We start from the raw sequence: 22,460 nt of genomic DNA, 5'->3' as shown, positions 1-22,460 counted from the left end.
TAAGACAACGCTGGTATTACAGTTTTTTTTAAACCCGGCGTCAGCCGCATAAAGGTGAGCATAGAGCAAAATTTAGCTCCACATCTTACCTCAATACCAGCGTTGCTTACGGTAGCGGTAAGCTTGCTAAACGTGCTCGTGCACGATTTCCCCATAGGAAACAATGGGGCTGAGCCGGCTGAAAAAAAAACCTAACACCTGCAAAAAAGCAGCGTTCAGCTCCTAACGCAGCCCCATTGATTCCTATGGAGAAAGGAATTTTATGTCTACACCTAACACCCTAACATGAACCCTGAGTCTAAACACCCCTAATCTTACTTATTAACCCCTAATCTGCCGTCCCCGACATCGCCGACACCTGCATAATATTATTAACCCCTAATCTGCCGCTCCGGACACCGCCACCACCTACATTATACTTATGAACCCCTAATCTGCTGCCCCCAACATCTCCGAACCCTACATTATATTTATTAATCAATAATCTGCCCCCTCAACGTCGCCGCAACCTACCTACAATTATTAACCCCTAATCTGCCGCGACCAACGTCGCCGCCACTATAATAAAGTTATTAACCGCTAAACCTAAGTCTAACCCTAACACCCCCCTAATTTAAATATAATTTAAATAAATATAAATAAAATAACTACAATTAAATAAATTATTCCTATTTAAAACTAAATACTTACCTATAAAATAAACCCTAAGCTAGCTACAATATAACTAATAGTTACATTATAGCTAGTTTAGGGTTTATTTTTATTTTACAGGCAACTTTGTATTTATTTTAACTAGGTAGAATAGTTATTTAATAGTTATTAACTATTTAATAGCTACCTAGTTGAAATAAGTACAAATTTACCTGTAAAATAAATCCTAACCTAAATTACAATTACACCTAACACTACACTATCATTAAATTAATTACACAAACTACAATTAACTACAATTAAATTAAATAAACTAAAGTACGAAAAACAACAAACACTAAATTACAGAAAATAAAAAAATAATTAAAATTTTATTAAACTAATTACACCTTCTCTAATCCCCCTAACAAAATAAAAAAGCCCACCAAAATAATAAAATTCCCTACCCTATATTAAATTACAAAAAGCCTTTAAAAGGGCTTTTTGCGGGGCATTGCACCAAAGTAATCAGCTCTTTTACCTGTAAAAAAAAAATACATAACCCCCCACACATTAAAACCCACCACCCACACTCCCAACCCTACTCTAAAATCCACCCAATCCCCCCTTAAAAAAAACCTAACACTACCCCCTTGAAGATCACCCTACTTTGAGACGTCTTCACCCAGCCGGGCACAAGTGGACCTCCAGAGGGGCAGAAGTCTTCATCCGATCCGGGCAGAAAAGGTCCTCTAAGCGGCAGAAGTCTTCATCCAGGCGGCATCTTCTATCTTCATCCATCCGGAGCGGAGCGGGTCCATCTTCAATCCAGCCGACACGGAGCATCCTCTTCAAATGAAGTCCAAGCGAAGAATGAAGGTTCCTTTAAATGACGTCATCCAAGATGGCGTCCGTTGAATTCCGATTGGCTGATAGGATTCTATCAGACAATCTTAATTAAGGTAGGAAAAATCCTATTGGCTGATGCAATCAGCCAATAGGATTGAGGTCGCATTCTATTGGCTGATTGGAACAGCCAATAGAATGCAAGCTCAATCCTATTGGCTGATTGGATCAGCCAATAGGATTGAACTCCAATCCTATTGGCTGACTGGATCAGCCAATAGAATTTTTCCTACCTTAATTCCGATCAGCCAATCGGAATCCAAGGGACGCCATCTTGGATGACGTCATTTAAAGGAACCTTCATTCTTCGCTTGGACTTCGTTTGAAGAGGATGCTCCGCGTCGGCTGGATTGAAGATGGACCCGCTCAGCTCCGAATGGATGAAGAAAGAAGATGCCGCCTGGATGAAGACTTCTGCCGCTTGGAGGACCTCTTCTGCCCGGATTGGATGAAGACTTCTGCCCCTCTGTAGGTCCACTGGTGCCCGGCTGGGTGAAGACGTCTCAAGGTAGGGTGATCTTCAAGGGGGTAGTGTTAAGTTTTTTTAAGGGGAGATTGGGTGGGTTTTAGAGTAGGGTTGGGAGTGTGGGTGGTGGGTTTTAAATGTGGGGGGGTATTTTTTTATTTTTTTTTACAGGTAAAAGAGCTGATTACTTTGGGGCAATGCCCCGCAAAAAGCCCTTTTAAGGGCTATTTGTAATTTAGTATAGGGTAGGGAATTTTATTATTTAGGGGGCTTTTTTTATTTTGTTAGGGGGATTAGAGTAGGTGTAATTAGTTTAAAAAATTTTAATTATTTTTTTATTTTCTGTAATTTAGCGTTTGTTTTTTTTTGTACTTTAGTTTATTTAATTTAATTGTAGGTAATTTAGTAAATTAATTTAATGATAGTGTAGTGTTAGGTGTAATTGTAATTTAGGTTAGGATTTATTTTACAGGTATATTTGTACTTATTTTAACTAGGTAGTTATTAAATAGTTAATAACTATTTAATAACTATTGTACCTAGTTAAAATAAATACAAAGTTGCCTGTAAAATAAATATAAACCCTAAACTAGCTACAATGTAACTATTAGTTATATTGTAGCTAGCTTAGGGGTTATTTTAAAGGTAAGTATTTAGTTTTAAATAGGAATTATTTATTTAATTGTAGTAATTTTATTTCGTTTTATTTAAATTATATTTAAGTTAGGGGGGGTTAGACTTAGGGTTAGACTTAGGTTTAGGGGTTAATAAATTTAATATAGTAGAAGCGACGTTGGGGGCGGCAGATTAGGGGTTAATAAATGTAGATAGGTGTCGGCGATGTTAGGGACGGCAGATTAGGGGTTAATAAAATGTAACTAGTATTTGCTAGGCGGGAGTGCGGCGGTTTAGGGGTTAATATATTTATTACAGTGGTGCGATGTCCGGTCGGCAGATTAGGGGTTAAAAACTTTATTAAAGTGTTTCCAATGTGGGGGGGGGGGGCGCTCAGTTTAGGGGTTAATAGGTAGTTTATGGGTGTTAGTGTACTTTTTAGCACTTTAGTTAAGAGTTTTATGTTACAGCGTTAGCTACTGACCATAAAGTGAAAAAATAGACGTATTTTGATTGAAGTTGTAACAAAGTAGAATCCCCAACTGCTAAACTGCTATAGTGTCTACTATAATGGCGTATAGTAAGGGCACTCCTCTCCTCCTGAACCTCGCACACCGTAGATTAAATGTGCATAACAGAGCACTGTTGCTGCTAAATACTATATGTCCGTCTCTGAATAACAGCGTCCCAGCACTGCAAAACAGCCTCTTCAACAGCTTGTGTGGATGTTGTGTATATCTTGAAGATCATAGCGAATATGTCAGCTACAGTATATAACCCACCCTTGAGAGCCTTAACTTGCCATTTGAGTAACACGGCCCATAAAGAAATAAGGGGGTATATTTGCGATTCCTTCTGCTGATTCTCTGAACAGGTCAGTCTACTTCCTTAAGTTGGAAAGTCACCATTGAGTCCCGTGAAGATAGACTCTTTGAGCGTGATGCTATACGCCAACAATCCACTCCACAGGCAGGTTCAGCCGTCTGGATATAGAGAAAATACCAGCGAGAGGACCCGTAACGGGCAACTTGGGATGAAAGCCTCGGTAACGCACTCCGACGCAGGTTTTGGGGGTCCGCCCTTTTTCAAGGAGTATAAAATCTCAGCAAAAATGGGACGTTTTCCAAACACAATGATATCACAATAAAAGATAAGTTTACTGTGTTTATTTTTTGCTTATCGTATTTTTATATATATGCACTTTATTACAATTGGGATTTTCTTTTATTGTTTAAAATGTATCTTTTATTGTGATATCATTGTGTTTGGGAGACGTCCCATTTTTATGAGTTGCTGAGATTTTATATACTTCTAAGTAATTTAGTTATTAAATATCAACTACTACAAAGGTATCTTAAAGGGACACTGTACCCAAAACAATTCTTTCGTGATTCAGATTGAGCATGAAATTTTAAGCAACTTTCTAATTTACTCCTATTATCAAATTTTCTTCATTCTCTTGGTATCTTTATTTGAAATGATACCAAGAGAACGAAGAAAATTTGATAATAGGAGTAAATTAGAAAGTTGCTTAAAATTGCATGCTCAATCTGAATCACGAAAGAATTTTTTTGGGTACAGTGTCCCTTTAAGCTTTTTTGTAGCGCACCCACTATTTTTCATTGTGTTTAACATTTGTTTTACTAAAAGAAAACAATAGTACAAAAATCAAGAATACATTTTAAGATGACCTCTTTACATGAAACAAACACTAATAACGTCATGCACATGAAAGAGCACGAACATTAAACAAAACAATAAACGGTCCTACACATAAAAGAGCAATATTTAAACAGGATAAAAAAAAAGGTTAAAGATTAAAATTATTTTGAAAATAATAAGCGTGCAGCTTGACCGCAGCTCAGTGGTTGACAACTTCCAAAGCATATTGATATATTGATCTACCTATAAAAATGTCCCTTTAATCAAAGAAGAGACTGTGTAGCTGCTTATTTAGAACTTAGTTCTGTCTTTTTTGTTGTCTTGCCTTTGTATAATAGCACAGACACAATAGAAAGAAATGCATCCTATGTGATGTGCTAATCCAATGCTTACACACACTTAAATCCCAAAAGATCTTGAAAGTCATAGGAAAAGCCTTACAGAAAGCAACAGAAAACAGAATTTATGTTTACCTGATAAATTACTTTCTCCAACGGTGTGTCCGGTCCACGGCGTCATCCTTACTTGTGGGATATTCTCTTCCCCAACAGGAAATGGCAAAGAGCCCAGCAAAGCTGGTCACATGATCCCTCCTAGGCTCCGCCTACCCCAGTCATTCGACCGACGTTAAGGAGGAATATTTGCATAGGAGAAACCATATGTTACCGTGGTGACTGTAGTTAAAGAAAATAAATTATCAGACCTGATTAAAAAAACCAGGGCGGGCCGTGGACCGGACACACCGTTGGAGAAAGTAATTTATCAGGTAAACATAAATTCTGTTTTCTCCAACATCGGTGTGTCCGGTCCACGGCGTCATCCTTACTTGTGGGAACCAATACCAAAGCTTTAGGACACGGATGAAGGGAGGGAGCAAATCAGGTCACCTAAATGGAAGGCACCACGGCTTGCAAAACCTTTCTCCCAAAAATAGCCTCAGAAGAAGCAAAAGTATCAAATTTGTAAAATTTAGAAAAAGTGTGCAGTGAAGACCAAGTCGCTGCCTTACATATCTGATCAACAGAAGCCTCGTTCTTGAAGGCCCATGAGGAAGCCACAGCCCTAGTGGAGTGAGCTGTGATTCTTTCAGGAGGCTGCCGTCCGGCAGTCTCATAAGCCAATCGGATAATGCTTTTAATCCAGAAGGAGAGAGAGGTAGAAGTTGCTTTTTGACCTCTCCGTTTACCAGAATAAACAACAAACAAAGACAAAGTTTGTCTGAAATCCTTAGTAGCTGCTAAGTAAAATTTGAGAGCACGAACTACATCCAAGTTGTGCAACAAACGTTCCTTCTTTGAAACTGGATTAGGACACAAAGAAGGCACAACTATCTCCTGGTTAATGTTTTTGTTAGAAACAACTTTTGGAAGAAAACCAGGTTTAGTACGCAAAACCACCTTATCTGCATGGAACACCAGATAAGGAGAAGAACACTGCAGAGCAGATAATTCTGAAACTCTTCTAGCAGAAGAAATTGCAACCAAAAACAAAACTTTCCAAGATAATAACTTAATATCAACGGAATGTAAGGGTTCAAACGGAACCCCCTGAAGAACTGAAAGAACTAGGTTGAGACTCCAAGGAGGAGTCAAAATTTTGTAAACAGGCTTGATTCTAACCAGAGCCTGAACAAAGGCTAGAACATCTGGCACAGCTGCCAGCTTTCTGTGAAGTAACACAGACAAGGCAGAAATCTGTCCCATCAAGGAACTTGCAGATAATCCTTTTTCCAATCCTTCTCGAAGGAAGGATAGACTCTTAGGAATCTTAACCTTGTCCCAAGGGAATCCTGCAGATTCACACCAACAGATATACCAAATTATGTGGTAATTTTTCTGGTTACAGGCTTTCAGGCCTGAACAAGAGTATTAATAACAGAATCTGAGAACCCTCGCTTTGATAAGATCAAGCGTTCAATCTCCAAGCAGTCAGCTGGAGTGGGTCGAACGGACCTAGAACAAGAAGGTCTCTCAAAGGTAGCTTCCATGGTGGAGCCGATGACATATTCACCAGATCTGCATACCAAGTCCTGCGTGGCCACGCAGGAGCTATCAAAATCACCGACGCCCTCTCCTGATTGATCCTGGCTACCAGCCTGGGGATGAGAGGAAACGGCGGGAACACATAAGCTAGTTTGAAGGTCCAAGGTGCTACTAGTGCATCCACTAGAGCCGCCTTGGGATCCCTGGATCTGTACCCGTAGTAAGGAACTCTGAAGTTCTGACGAGAGGCCATCAGATCCATGTCTGGAATGCCCCACGGTTGAGTGACTTGGGCAAAGATTTCCGGATGGAGTTCCCACTCCCCCGGATGCAATGTCTGACGACTCAGAAAATCCGCTTCCCAATTTTCCACTCCTGGGATGTGGATAGCAGACAGGTGGCAGGAGTGAGACTCCGCCCATAGAATGATTTTGGTCACTTCTTCCATCGCTAGGGAACTCCTTGTTCCCCCCTGATGGTTGATGTATGAACTTGGCCCTCGCTAGCTGAGGCCAAGCTTTGAGAGCATTGAATATCGCTCTCAGTTCCAGAATATTTATCGGTAGAAGAGATTCTACCCGAGACCAAAGACCCTGAGCTTTCAGGGATCCCCAGACCGCGCCCCAGCCCATCAGACTGGCGTCGGTCGTGACAATGACCCACTCTGGTCTGCGGAAGGTCATCCCTTGTGACAGGTTGTCCAGGGACAGCCACCAACGGAATGAGTCTCTGGTCCTCTGATTTACTTGTATCTTCGGAGACAAGTCTGAATAGTCCCCATTCCACTGACTGAGCATGAACAGTTGTAATGGTCTTAGATGAATGCGCACAAAAGGAACTATGTCCATTGCCGCTACCATCAAACCTATCACTTCCATGCACTGCGCTATGGAAGGAAGAGGAACGGAATGAAGTATCCGACAAGAGTCTAGAAGTTTTGTTTTTCTGGCTTCTGTCAGAAAAATCCTCATTTCAAAGGAGTCTATTATAGTTCCCAAGAAGGGAACCCTCGTTGACGGAGATAGAGAACTCTTTTCCACGTTCACTTTCCATCCGTGAGATCTGAGAAAGGCCAGGACAATGTCCGTGTGAGCCTTTACTTGAGGAAGGGACGACGCTCGAATCAGAATGTCGTCCAAGTAAGGTACTACAGCAATGCCCCTTGGTCTTAGCACCGCCAGAAGGGACCCTAGTACCTATGAGAAAATCCTAGGAGCAGTGGCTAATCCGAAAGAAAACGCCACGAACTGGAAATGCTTGTCCAGGAATGCAAACCTTAGGAACCGATGATGTTCCTTGTGGATAGGAATATGTAGATACGCATCCTTGAAATCCACCTTGGTCATGAATTGACCTTCCTGGATGGAAGGAAGAAGTGTTCGAATGGTTTCCATCTTGAACGATGGAACCTTGAGAAACTTGTTCAAGATCTTGAGATCTAAGATTGGTCTGAACGTTCCCTCTTTTTTGGGAACTATGAACAGATTGGAGTAGAACCCCATCCCTTGTTCTCCTAATGGAACAGGATGAATCACTCCCATTTTTAGCAGGTCTTCTACCCAATGTAAGAATGCCTGTCTTCTTATGTGGTCTGAAGACAACTGAGACCTGTGGAACCTCCCCCTTGGAGGAAGCCCCTTGAACTCCAGAGAATAACCTTGGGAGACTATTTCTAGCGCCCAAGGATCCAGAACATCTCTTGCCCAAGCCTGAGCGAAGAGAGAGAGTCTGCCCCCCACCAGATCCGGTCCCGGATCGGGGGCCCGCATTTCATGCTGTCTTGGTAGCAGTGGCAGGTTTCCTGGCCTGCTTTCCTTTGTTCCAGCCTTGCATAGGTCTCCAGGCTGGATTGGCTTGAGAAGTGTTACCTTCCTGCTTAGAGGACGTAGCCCTTGGGGCTGATCCGTTTCTGCGAAAGGGACGAAACTTAGGTTTATTTTTGGTCTTGAAAAGACCTATCCTGAGGAAGGGCGTGGCCCTTGCCCCCAGTGATATCAGAGATAATCTCTTTCAAGTCAGGGCCAAAGAGTGTTTTCCCCTTGAAAGGAATGTCAAGCAATTTGTTCTTGGAAGACGCATCCGCTGCCCAAGATTTTAACCAAAGCGCTCTGCGCCACAATAGCAAACCCAGAATTTTTTCGCCGCTAACCTAGCCAATTGCAAGGTGGCGTCTAGGGTGAAAGAATTAGCCAATTTAAGAGCACGAATTCTGTCCATAATCTCCTCATAAGAAGAAGAATTACTAATAATCGCCTTTCCTAGCTCATCAAACTAGAAACACGCGGCTGCAGTGACAGGGACAATGCATGCAATTGGTTGTAGAAGGGAACCTTGCTGAACAAACATCTTTAGCAGACCTTCTAATTTTTTATCCATAGGATCTTGGAAAGCACAACTATCTTCTATGGGTATAGTGGCGCGCTTGTGTAGAGTAGAAACCGCCCCCTCGACCTTGGGGACTGTCTGCCATCAGTCCTTTCTGGGGTCGACTATAGGAAAACAATTTTATAAATATGGGGGGAGGTACTAAAGGTATACCGGGCCTGTCCCATTCTTTACTAACAATGTACGCCACCCGCTTGGATATAGGAAAAGCTTCGGGGGGCCCCGGGGCCTCTAAGAACTTTTCCATTTTACATAGTGGTTCTGGAATGACCAGATAATCACAATCATCCAAATTGGATAACACCTCCTTAAGCAGAGCGCGGAGATGTTCCAACTTAAATTTAAAAGTAATCACATCAGGTTCAGCTTGTTGAGAAATGTTTCCTGAATCTGAAATTTCTCCCTCAGACAAAACCTCCCTGGCCCCCTCAGACTGGTGTAGGGGCCCTTCAGAAACCATATCATCAGCGTTCTCATGCTCTACAGAATTTTCTAAAACAGAGCAGTCGCGCTTTCGCTGATAAGTGGGCATATTGGCTAAAATGTTTTTGATAGAATTATCCATTACAGCCGTTAAACGTTGCATAGTAAGGAGTATTGGCGCACTAGATGTACTAGGGGCCTCCTGTATGGGCAAGACTGGTGTAGACGAAGGAGGGGATGATGCAGTACCATGCTTACTCCCCTCACTTGAGGAATCATCTTGGGCATCATTTTTACTAAATTTTTTTATGACATAAAATACATATAGTTAAATGAGAAGGAACCTTGGTTTCCCCACAGTCAGAACACAATCTATCTGGTAGTTCAGACATGTTAAACAGGCATAAACTTGATAACAAAGCACAAAAAACGTTTTAAAATAAAACCGTTACTGTCACTTTAAATTTTAAACTAAACACACTTTATTACTGCAATTGCGAAAAAGTATGAAGGAATTGTTCAAAATTCACCAAAATTTCACCACAGTGTCTTAAAGCCTTAAAAGTATTGCACACCAAATTTGGAAGCTTTAACCCTTAAAATAACGGAACCGGAGCCGTTTTTATATTTAACCCCTTTACAGTCCCTGGAATCTGCTTTGCTGAGACCCAACCAAGCCCAAAGGGGAATACGATACCAAATGATGCCTTCAGAAAGACTTTTCTATGTATCAGAGCTCCACACACATGCAGCTGCATGCCATGCTGTCCTCAAAAACAAGTGCGCCATACCGGCGCGAAAATGAGGCTCTGACTATGATTAGGGAAAGCCCCTAAAGAATAAGGTGTCTAAAACAGTGCCTGCCGATATAATCATATCAAAATACCCAGAATAAATGATTCCTCAAGGCTAAATATGTGTTAATAATGAATCGATTTAGCCCAGAAAAAGTCTACAGTCTTAATAAGCCCTTGTGAAGCCCTTATTTACTATCTTAATAAACATGGCTTACCGGATCCCATAGGGAAAATGACAGCTTCCAGCATTACATCGTCTTGTTAGAATGTGTCATACCTCAAGCAGTAAGAGACTGCACACTGTTCCCCCAACTGAAGTTAATTGCTCTCAACAGTCCTGTGTGGAACAGCCATGGATTTTAGTTACGGTGCTAAAATCATTTTCCTCATACAAACAGAAATCTTCATCTCTTTTCTGTTTCTGAGTAAATAGTACATACCAGCACTATTTTAAAATAACAAACTCTTGATTGAATAATAAAAACTACAGTTAAACACTAAAAAACTCTAAGCCATCTCCGTGGAGATGTTGCCTGTACAACGGCAAAGAGAATGACTGGGGTAGGCGGAGCCTAGGAGGGATCATGTGACCAGCTTTGCTGGGCTCTTTGCCATTTCCTGTTGGGGAAGAGAATATCCCACAAGTAAGGATGACGCCGTGGACCGGACACACCTATGTTGGAGAAAGCAGCAGTTCACTGGGTTGAAGGTGGTGTCACCTTTAGACACTGTACATTTTCTGGTCTATAAATGTAAGTGCAGCACTTCTCTAAAGCCAGGTACCATGCTGTTCTGCAGAGGGGTAAAAGGTCACAGGGCATCAAAAGTATCACATGTCTGTAAAAGTTGCAGTTCTACAAAGCGACTCAGAAATGTAATTGTCTAAACTAGGGTTGTCCAATTTCAGTCTACAATGGGTTAATATTGCTTTGTATGAATTTATGCTTTGTTTGAATCCTTTTTTTGCAACACTAAAACAACAAAAAATGACAAAGTTTGCATATTTATAATAATATATCAGATTAGCTCCAAATAAAGGCACAAGAAATAGTGGTACTCAACCAAAGCGTGGATATTTACAGTGTCAAAATGTATATAAAATATATATATATTATAAAAACATACAGACAAGGTGAGGATACATAATCTTGAAAATGTCTTTTATGCATTGAGGCAAATTAAAGGGACACATTTGTGGTTAATTTCAGTTGGCTGTTAGGTTCATTTCTGTTGGCGGTCCAGTGCTGTTAACCCCTTCATGCCTGCACTCTCCCCACTGTCACAACATTGCATGTAATCCCGTTTGTGACAAGATGGTGGCAGATAGGAATTTGATGGTGAGAAACTTGTAATAGTTAACCCTTTCCGCTGTTCTAATTGTCTACTAACACAGGCCATAGTATAAACATACTCATCAGAATTTCAAGTAATTTGTTAACAAAATGTACCCTTTTGCAAATCATACGGTTTTAAATACTTGTAAAACATACATGTTGTATTCTACAACTTAGTGCTTAAATGCTAATATATATTATGCATATATAAAAATGACTACTTACAATTTATCCTACCCTGTAAATGAAGATCACAGCTGCACATTCATGTCAACATTTGCTAAACGGATTAATCCTCATATATACACATGCACACACGACTTTCATATATTTCTATCTAGGCCTAGTAGGACTGTTAATAAAATGTTGGATTGAAAATACCCTCTCATTTACTGGAATGATACATAAAACATAATGTAAACTACCTCTGGTATTTGCACATACATTTTAATATCTAGCTTGGAATGGACACTGAATTATTTTTTAGCTTCTTTCTCGTCATAATAACTATTTTAGCAGTTTTAGGAGCACGCTCAAAGGATCCTATGACTCCTTCAAGGGCTTTCGTGACATTTTCACTATGTCTGAACCATGATTTCCACACATTAATTTCCCGTAATGAAGCCGGAGCTCCTCACCCCCACACAGATGTCTCTACTTATTTCCACATTACTGGAAGTTCCACCCCCACATATAGGCTGGGGCCAAGGTCACTAACGATGCTGAAAAAAATAGATAGTAAGTATGTAGGTTCACCAGCGTAAGCTCTGTCTCAATAGAGACTGAAAAAATGCTTAATCAGCTCAGATATGGTAGCAAGATGCCAACAGTTCACTGAAGATCATACTATATTGCAGTGTTATAAACATTTATAGAGACATGAAAGACAAAATTAAACTCATGATTTAGAGCATGCAAAAAAAATTCCAATTTACTTCCATAATCAAATTGAACATAGTATTTTTATGTGTACACTTTCTTAGGCACCAGATCCAACTGAGCATGGGCAAAAGTTGATAGGAAATACATATATACCGATCTGTGATTGGCTGATGGCTGTCACATAATACAGGGGAAAGGAAACTGTGAAATTTGTCAAAAATAAATCTGTTCTTCGTTTAAAATTGAAAGTATGGGTTATTGCATTGCCTTTTTTGTATTCATTTGTTGGTAATGCAATTCGATTGTACTTAAAGTTCCTTTAAGGGACATTCTAGTAATTTTAGAAGCCAAAACCATTCTACATTTTCCTTTTATTCCCCTTTAAAACTTAAATTATGCTTACCTGATCATTTTCTTTTCTTCTGACAGGAAGAGTTCACAGCTGCATTCATTGCTTTTGGGAAATACAGAACCTGGCCACCAGGAGGAGGCAAAGACAACCCAGACAAAGGCTTAAATACCTCCCCCACTTCCCTCATCCCCCAGTAATTCTGCCGAGAGAACAAGGAACAGTAGGAGAAATATCAGGGTGAAAAATGTGCCATAAGAATAAAAAACTAAATATACAGCTGCCCCATAGAGAAAAACACGGACGGGGAGCTGTGGACTCTCCCCGTCAGAAGAAAATAAAATTATCAGGTAAGCATAATTTAAGTTTTTCTTCTTAAACGGGGAGAGTCCACAGCTGCATTCATTACTTTTGGGAAAACAATACCCAAGCTATAGAGGACACTAAATGCAAAAACGGGCGGGGAACAAGAGGCGGCCCCTTCTGAGTGCACCACAGCCTGAAATCACCCAAACCCGACAAAAAAACTGCTTCACTAGAAGCAAAAGGAACAAAAAATGGAAAGGACCAAGTAACTACCCATCAGTTAAAACAAGCAAGGCCCTCACTAGAAACCACCCAAATCACTAGACTCAACTGAGCACAACGGCCTCCGAGGAGACAAAGTCCTGCAGGCTCCAAGCCACACATAAACTCATCCCCGACCCGAGAGAAGGGGGGGACCTCCACATTCTCCCAGAAGGGAAGGAGAAGAAGAAGAAGTACACAGATAAGAGAGTCCAAAAGGACCAGCAGACAAACAACTAGGGCAATAAAGAACCCCAATCATAACTCCAAAAGCGCAACCAAGGTTGCAACCGAACAAAAACGTGTAGAGAACAAACCCTACCGACCGAACAGAGTGAAGGGAGGAAAATTTACAGACCCCTATCTGCATGGAAGTCCAAGAGACCAAGTAACGCCCCAATCCTGGAACCTAGAGGGACAAGATAGACCCCGTCCCTTACACTGAGTGCAACCCGCACTCAGGATAGAGCGACGAGGAATAAAACCACCCCCGGAAGCCGTTAAAAAATAGCACCATAATATCTTATTATGCTCTAGATGAAGCCACTGGCTTCCCTCTGCAAAAGAGGTCTAAGCGGAGGCAAGCTGCCAACACTAGCTAATCAAAAGCTAGTAATCTGCACCAGGAGTCTCCCAGAGGAAAAACTCAGAAAAGTGCAGAGCAACTCCCTCCCAAGAAAAACAGGGAGGAAAGGATAGACCCAAAACCAGCAGAATAGAGCTACCTGCTGAGGGAAGGAAATACTGCGAAGCCTCCCACCTAAGGAAGGCCCACATGATCTATCAATGATACGTGGTCAAGGCTCAACAGAGCAGTCATATCCTTGACCCCCACACCCAGTTAACGGACCCAGCACCAAAGCAACTGGCAATGTCCAAAGGACAAGGGAATTAAAAGTTCCCTGAACCACCAAAACCATGAGGAATGAGAAGGGAGGGGATCCAGACACCCCAAGGGTGAGCTTGGGTTCCAGAACCCAGACACAGCTTCTTTCCCAATAGAAGGGATACTCCAAAAAAAAGGAGACCTCATACTGAAACTACAGAAACGGCATGACAACAGAAGCCAACCCCTCACATGACATCCTGCACACAAGGCGGAGAGGACCCCACTGAACAGAGGAAGAAAAAGACCTCCGGGGTACCAGGCGGATACTGTGGTATGCCCAATCTTCCCCCAAAAAGAGGGGAAATGCAAGCATAAACGCTCACCCGCCCACAGGCATGGAACGTAAAGCTGTAGACAGATGTCAAAAGGACACTACCAATTGATAGGAACCATCCGGCTACTACAGCCAGCCCACAAGAATTCCAATTCTCCGTTAAGAGAAAGAACCCCCTCCAAAAGGGCAAGAGGGCGTTCTGGAACCGGAAACTGGGCCGTCCAGATCCATCTAAGAGATCTGGGCACAAAAAAAAAAAAAAACGAAACCTCCAGTCAAGACAAGGATCAGGGCCATAAAACCGGATATCCGGAACCCAGAGTCGGCTTCAAACTGATAATCCCTGAGGAACCCCAGCCGTAGAAGACCTTGCACCAAAGGTGATGCAATCACAGACCCATCCAAGAGTCCTTGGACACTGAACGTTCACGTAAGCATCCCAGAGACAGGGGGCTCAACCCCTAAATGCTCGAGAGACAACACCCCTAAGTCTAAAGACTAAGGAAAACTTACAAGAGAACAGAGCTCAAAACCTAGAAATCTAGTTTGAGAAGATGAATAGTCTCCAAAAATCCTCTCAGGATCACCTCCCGGAAACCCCTACAGCTCAAGGAATTTACTAATGAACGAGCATCCCAACTCCTGAAGAGCGACATATCAACTGAAACACCTAGCAGGGGCAACCGCAGGAAAAAGAGGCAACACAATCTCCAAAAAATATGGAAGCAGCCGAGATGCCGTAGGGGGAAACAAAGGGCCAAAAAAAAAAACAGTTTCCAGAAATAGATGACCAGAAAACCAGCCCCACGAAGGGGAAAAAGCGGCACAGCAATCTCAACCCCTTAAGGAAGAGGTACCACAGCCAAGGATTCAAAAAGGACATCCAAGAAAAGGAATACCAATAGAGGAGACGATAATCGCCACCTAACCTGGTACCACAGATTCCCAAAGAGTCATCTGAACTTCCAACCCTATCGGAAAGGAGAAACTCTAGCTCCGAAGCCAAAGGACCTCAGGAATCCCCAGAGTAAGCCTTAGCAGGATCCGATCTCTGTAACCCTGCCAACAATCAGGAACAGGACATTGAGAACTGAGCACAAACCCCTCTGATGCCCCACCCAAAGGATAAACAAGGACCAGCCTGACGTCTAGGAATGAAAGGCCTCCTATAACATGAAGAAAACAAACTCCTCACCAAAGTGAGCAAACTCGGCACCCCAACCGGTTATGACGGGCACCACAAGGTTGATATGTACCTCAAGGAACAGAAAAACTAGTGCCCGACCAGGACCAGCCTGATACATAGGGCACCCCAAAACTGTCCAAGGCCACAAAAGTCGACGCTCTAGTAGGGATAGAGAAAATAAATGTTAGACATAACAATGTCCTAACACTTATTATTTCACTTCCGCGGAAGTGCTAAGGCGACCACAAAATCGCTAGTATCAAATTCCAGAAAATAAATGTTTTCCAAAAGGAAAAACTATAACAGACATGAGCTTCTCAAAATGAAATAAAATACATCCTAACCGGATCAAAGTAAATGAAGGCAGCACCCGCAGGAGAACACCCAAGAAGAATGGACACACTAACAGGACCAGCCGGTAAGATACCCAATTCTTCCAAAGCTCAGCTGGAATAAGATACCCCAAAAAAAGAAAAATGGAGACTACAAGGTGATTGACTTCATCCCGTCTGGAACAGAAGACAGAAGATCCCTTGACCCATTAGGACTGGAATCCTCCAGCACTGCCAAAACATGCCTCAGCAAAACACGAAGGCGCGCCAGTCTATAACGAAATGCAAGACTTACCTCTTCCGGCACAACTGATGACCCCGGCCCCAAGGGTTGGACCCCTGAAGCCTCAGAGGAAAACGCTTCCCCAGAGGGCTGATCTGATCCAGACGATCCCACGCCTGACGAGCCCTGGTTAACAGAACACGGACAGTATCTTTCCTGTGACGAAAGGCGAAGAATGACTGGGGGATGAGGGAAGTGGGGGAGGTATTTAAGCCTTTGGCTGTGGTGTCTTTGCCTCCTCCTGGTGGCCAGGTTCAGTATTTCCCAAAAGTAATGAATGCAGCTGTGGACTCTCCCCATTTAAGAAGAAAAAATGTATACATTTTCCACCAGTTTGTAAACTGTTGAATTTAGTAAATAATCATCAGTGGCATATGTACATTAGCCACTGGTCATGCACAGATTACAACAGCACCATTTTGTAAGTGCATTGCTTAACCAGCACTTGGGCTCTACTGCTGTGTGAAAGAAAAAATATGAGGTTTGTTTGATGTCAATGCATAAAAAAATAAATATATGTTTTTTCTTGTGGGATAGATAATGAAACAGTTTGCGCAGAAAAAGTAACACACACACACACATATATATATATACACATATACACTGTATATAATTAATAGCTACATAATCCATATAAAACATTGCGACAGCCAGAGTGTACTTTGTTATCATTATATCTATATGAATAAGGTCAGTGGACTTAAAGGGATATGAAACCCCAAAATATTATTTTGTGATTCAGGCAGAGCATACAATTTTTAAAAACTTTTCCAAATGACTACTATTATCAATTTGCTTTGTTCCCATAATATTCTTTGTTGAAGAGATACCTAGGTAGGTGTCCTGGAGCAGTAAATGGAAGGAAATAGTGCTGTCATCTAGTGCTCTTGCAAATGGATAACATTCTTGCAATACTGCTGCCATATAGTGCTCTAGACATGGGCACACTCCTAAGCCTATGTCCCTGCCTTTCAACAAAAGATACCAATAGAACAAAGAAAATTTGATAATAGAAGTAAATTAGAAAGTAGGGATGGGCGAATGTGTTTATATTCAAATTCAAATGTTAGAACGAATGTTATTGCAGAAATTCAATTTACATAATAGAATGTTGACAAGAACGAATATTCTTAAACATTCTATTATCGAATGTTATTTACAGTTTTCGAATGTCACTTTCGAATTCGAATGTCACATTTATAAAACACAGTTGTAGACTAGAAATACTATTTCAAATTTGAATGTCACATTCGAATTTGAATGTCACATTCAAATTCGAATATAACATTTATAAAACACAGTATTAGACTATAAATACTATTACTTCGAATTTGAATATTACATTTATTAAACACAGTTGTAGACTAGAAATACTATTTCAAATTTGAATGTCACATTCGAATTTGAATGTCACATTCAAATTCGAATATAACATTTATAAAACACAGTATTAGACTATAAATACTATTACTTCGAAATTTGAATATTACATTTATTAAACACAGTTGTAGACTAGAAATACTATTTCAAATTTGAATGTCACATTCAAATTCGAAAATTACATTTAAAAAACACAGTATTAGACTAGAAATACTATTTTGAATTTGAATGTGACATTCGAATTTGAATGTTACATTCAAATTCGAATGTCACAGTCAAATTTGAATATTACATTTCAAAATGAAACAAATACATTGCTAAACATTCTATTATTCGAACAAATTTTTTCGAATTTAATTGAAAAATTAGAAAACAAAAATTCTAAAATAGAATGTTAGAATGTTATATAAACATTCGAAATTTGATTCAAACGAACGAATATATCAAAATTTGTTTTAAATTTCAAATTTTTAGAAACATTTGCCCATCCCTATTAGAAAGATGTTTAAAATTGCACGCTCTATCTATATACCTTTGAGTAAGAGATCATAATAAAATAATTTCGTTATTAACACAAAATATTAAAACTAAATATACATGGATAGGGGCCCCAGCCTCGGTGCTTAATCACAGGATAGATAGCTCTAGCAGTTTATTCTGGCATTCACTGCTGACCGCTAGGAAAAGTATTTGGTTAATGTCCAATCTCGGGCAAGTTTGTCGGACAAACTAATACAGAAAGGAAATATGTTATATAATACCAGTTATTAATTGCTTGGTTTATATAGGATGTCATAATTCATATTCTTCTAACAACCCAGTGACAAAAATCATCTGACTATCAAAACCATCACATTACGCCTATAATATTTTGATGGATTATTGTATCTTTATATATATCATGTAGCCTCAAAGAAAAGCTAGGCATATTCTTGACTCTGCAATCCAGCAGATGCACTGCAATTGGGCTCGCTTGACTGAATCCCACAACATTAATCATCATTCTTCTGCTCTTCCTAATTTCTATCCAATAGCCATTTTGATTGATTATTCTCATTGTCTCTTGCTCATCTTTTTCTATCAGCCGTCTCCCTCGATCACTTTGTCCTTCCCTTTCCTACTTTAGCTATATATAGAGTGATGACTACAATTGCCAGTGCATTTAGAAGTAAAACATAAAAACTGCGATAGTTAAAAACATCACAGATTAAATGCCAGTGAATAAATATCATAAAGAGCATAATAAGGTACATTAAACTCACAACCAAATCTTCCATAAAATGTTTCATTAACTTTACACTTTTTACTAACACAGGGACACTTTTAAATGTCTAAAGCATCTATCTAATGTAACTTTTTTGTTTTGTCAATAACTATTTATAGATAATAAAAAAGTTTACTACCATGGAGAGAAAATCACACAAACTCTTTGGGATTTATTTAGACGTTATATTGTAATGCAGAAGTCTCTCCTTCACATAGAGAACCCTGTATAGCGAGATCTCTAATGGTAAATTTTGTCTTTCTAAAATTCTTTGAGGGACCTCACCATACTGACGAGATTTCATAGATCATCTCGTTTGAGTAGAGAGCTTTAGATCATAGAGCTCTCGTTGTCCATTAAAATATGCAGTTTAAAGGGACAGTATACTATTTTCAATTAATTTTGTACCAGCTGCAGAGTATAAAATGTATGAGATTTGCTTTTTAAAGTTTATTTGTTTATATGAATTAGCTGATTTTGTGTTTTGAAGCCACAACCTAATAAAATGGGTTGAGTTTGTTGGTATAATCAGATCTCATTACTTTATCACATTGTATACATATACCTGTTTCTTTATCTTATATCTGTCCATAAACCAATCACCAATAATTGGAGAGAACAATGGAAAATTAACATTTTATTACCTTATCTCTTCTATAACCCACTTGGAGTATAATTTCTTCTGCTGTGTTCACACAGCTTGGCCTCGAGGCCAAAAACTTTCAGGATGGGTGGGGATACAGGCTAAATAAACTAATTCAAATGTCAATATAAGGTTAATGGAAATTATTGGAAACAATTTAATACACTCCAGCAGGTAAAGTGGATCATTGGGAACAAATTAAAGGGGAGAACATTTTTGAGTAAACTGTCCTTTTAACTTTTAAAATTACTTAAAGAAGATATTTTCAGCCACAGTGGTGCTAATTATAGTGGTTAAAGGGACAATGTATTGTAAACTTTTCCAATGATCTATTTCACCCAACGAGCATCCCAAGCTTCATTCTGAAAAAGCCCAGGAAATGGCGACTGAATTTAGTAGAATATGTAAATCTCTGAGGCGGAGCCTCAAGCTGCTTTTGTACTTATGCTGAAAATGTCAGTACTCAATTATGGGGGTATAGAAAATCTATATAACCAAGAGCCAGCAGTAGACAGTAGGTTCCCAGTTGGGGTGGGAGTGATATGTAATAAAATGTAAGTAGTATTGGGCTTAAGTATACAGACAGAGATAAGATAAGGAAGCATTTCTGTGTGAAGAAAATGATAAGATAAGCAGGTCTGATCTCACTACAAGCTCAAACCATTTTAATATGTTGTGATTTCAAAGGTCAAAAGCTGCTATTTCATATAAAAAACAAACCCATAGGAACAATGTCTCATACATTTTATACTCTGGTATAACAAGTTATTTGAAACACATTACAGGAACTAAAATTACATAACACTGTTCCTTTAATCTTCAAGTGTTTAACACTTATAACAATGTTTATTTCAAAACAGAATTCTAGAGTCTGGATAAAGAAAGGAGATAATATATATATAAGTCAAGTTGCTTACCCTGCAAGTGGATTTACTACTAGACAGTGGGGTTTGTCTAGACCCTGGATGACAGCATTCTTAAAGGAACCATCAAGTCGAGCTACATTGATTTGTTTTTTGTTGGCATCATAACTTGTCCAGAACAGGTTGCGAGACACCCAGTCAACAGCCAATCCGTGAGCATTGGGCAGATCTACAAAGAAGTTGACGGTAAGGATTACTCACAGAATTAAAGGGACAGTCTAGTCAAAATTAAACTTTCATGATTGTGATAGGGCTTTTTCATCAAATTTGCTTTGATCGTTGAAAGCTTATCCTAGGTAGGCTCATATGCTAATTTTGAAGCCCTTGAATGCCGCCTCTTATCTTGGTGCATTTAGATTTTTTTCCCAGCTAGACAGTACTAGTTCAAGTGTACCATATAGATAACATTGTGCTCACTCCTGTTGAGTTACTTATAAGAGGGCACTGTATGGCTAAAATGCAAGTCTGTCAAAAGAACTGAAATAAGGGGCAGTCTGCAGAGGCTTAGATACAAGGTAATCACAGAAGTAAAAAGTATATTAATATAACCGTGTTGGTTATGCAAAACTGGGACATGGATAATAAATGGATTATCTATCTGTTTAAACAATTTTAAAGTAGACTGTCCAGACAGTCCCTTTAAGGGCATGGCTCATTTAAAAAAATACAACACACAAAAGGTACAATGTTTTGACACAACATTTATTTGAGATATATATATACTGTATATATATATATATATATATATATATATATATATATATATATATATATATATATATATATATATATATATATAGCAAACCAATACCTTCTTTTAGCATATCTCAGTTACATGGAATGTTGTATATAAGACTTGATTAAAGTAATATGAAACTATTTGTCCTTCTAGTCTGAGAATTTACCTCTAAAGCAAGGGCGCCCAAATTACTCATATTGAGAGCCAGTTACTATAAGTGGTATTGGTCATGTTATATAATATTGTCACCCATGCTAAAGACTCAACACAAAATTTGATTATAACAACATGACAAAAACCGTGGAACTGCTTTTATGATAAATTACTGATGTTTGTTTTATGCTCAGTTATACTAAGGGCCACATAAAAGAAACCTTAGATGGGCAGAAGCTTTTGTATAGGCAATTCTCAAAATGACAATATCTTAAATCTAATGATGTCAATTATTTTAGTTGTATTTATCTCATCTGAATCAAGAGCTTACCAGCAGACACCACAGTCTCCACACCCGTCCCATTAATGAAAGCTCTCTTTATTGTCTGTGTACGGACATCCGACCAGTAGATGCGCTGTTCCAATGCATCATAATCCACCACTGTGACATTGTCAATATCCGGGACAGTAAAGGAGATGATATAGTTGTAATAAGGGTTGTCAATATCCACCCCACGGATTTCCATCTGACGGGCGTACAGCAGGAAATTCTTAAACTCTGGGACAAAAAGTCAATATTTGTGACACTGTTAATACCAACACTATCATCCATTTCTCTTAACAGTTACAGTTTTTTATACTTTTATTACTACTTATTTCAACATAATTTCCATTATAGGATTTCATATTAGTATATAAACACATTATTCATCCTTTTTGTACGATTTTCAAGAAGATTATAAACATCCCTTTTCAAAAATTAACAGAGGCAACAGAACTGTATTCATGCTTATATTATAATGATGTGTCCCTAAAAGTATTACTTTGAGGCCAAGAACTATTCATATTTGTATCAGACAGTATATATTTTATTTTAAAAGGTGATGAAAGTGCCGCTTCTTGATATTATATTTTGAAGCGCTAACAAAAATGGCCAAAAATTTGGTCAACTTGTCTATCCTGCCTTTCTTATTTAAAGATTGAATTTCCCCCCTTTGTCCTTTTTTCTATTATTTTAGCTGCTTAGTACCTTCTCCTTTCTATATACCTCCCATAACATCGCCGTCTGTCTGGAGGGTCTAAGTTGATGCTATTCTTCATTATAGGGAAATATAGTTGGGACTAAACAGTATTAGGCAGCAGTTAATAGAGAGTGGTATGGGGCAGGGGTCCATAACTTTGGGCCCCTAATTTCCCATGATGTTCAGACAGCCTAAAGAGTGTCTCAGTATCATGGGAATGTAGCTCCAAAACATATGCTGATCCTTAATGTAGGGCACTGGACATGTAAAAATTGGACTTAAATTTAGGGATGTTTGTTACAAAGTAATGGTTAGGGGACTTGACTTTAAGATGAAACTCATTAAAACCTCTGAAGCAGCAGAAGGGTTTAGAA

General features: G+C 39.5%; 1 protein-coding gene across 1 annotated transcript in view; it reads right to left on the bottom strand.

The window, feature by feature from the left end:
• Positions 1 to 22,460, bottom strand: part of LRP1 (LDL receptor related protein 1) — a 595,167-nt gene that overhangs the window by 228,592 nt on the left and 344,115 nt on the right. The window contains 2 exon segments of the mRNA XM_053708175.1: positions 20,167 to 20,341; positions 21,396 to 21,623. Of these exon segments, the coding sequence (XP_053564150.1) occupies positions 20,167 to 20,341; positions 21,396 to 21,623 (403 nt within the window).

The sequence above is a fragment of the Bombina bombina genome, chromosome 3 (genome assembly GCF_027579735.1).
Source record: "Bombina bombina isolate aBomBom1 chromosome 3, aBomBom1.pri, whole genome shotgun sequence".
NCBI lineage: Eukaryota > Metazoa > Chordata > Amphibia > Anura > Bombinatoridae > Bombina > Bombina bombina.
This window is presented reverse-complemented; position numbering and strand designations above follow the sequence as displayed.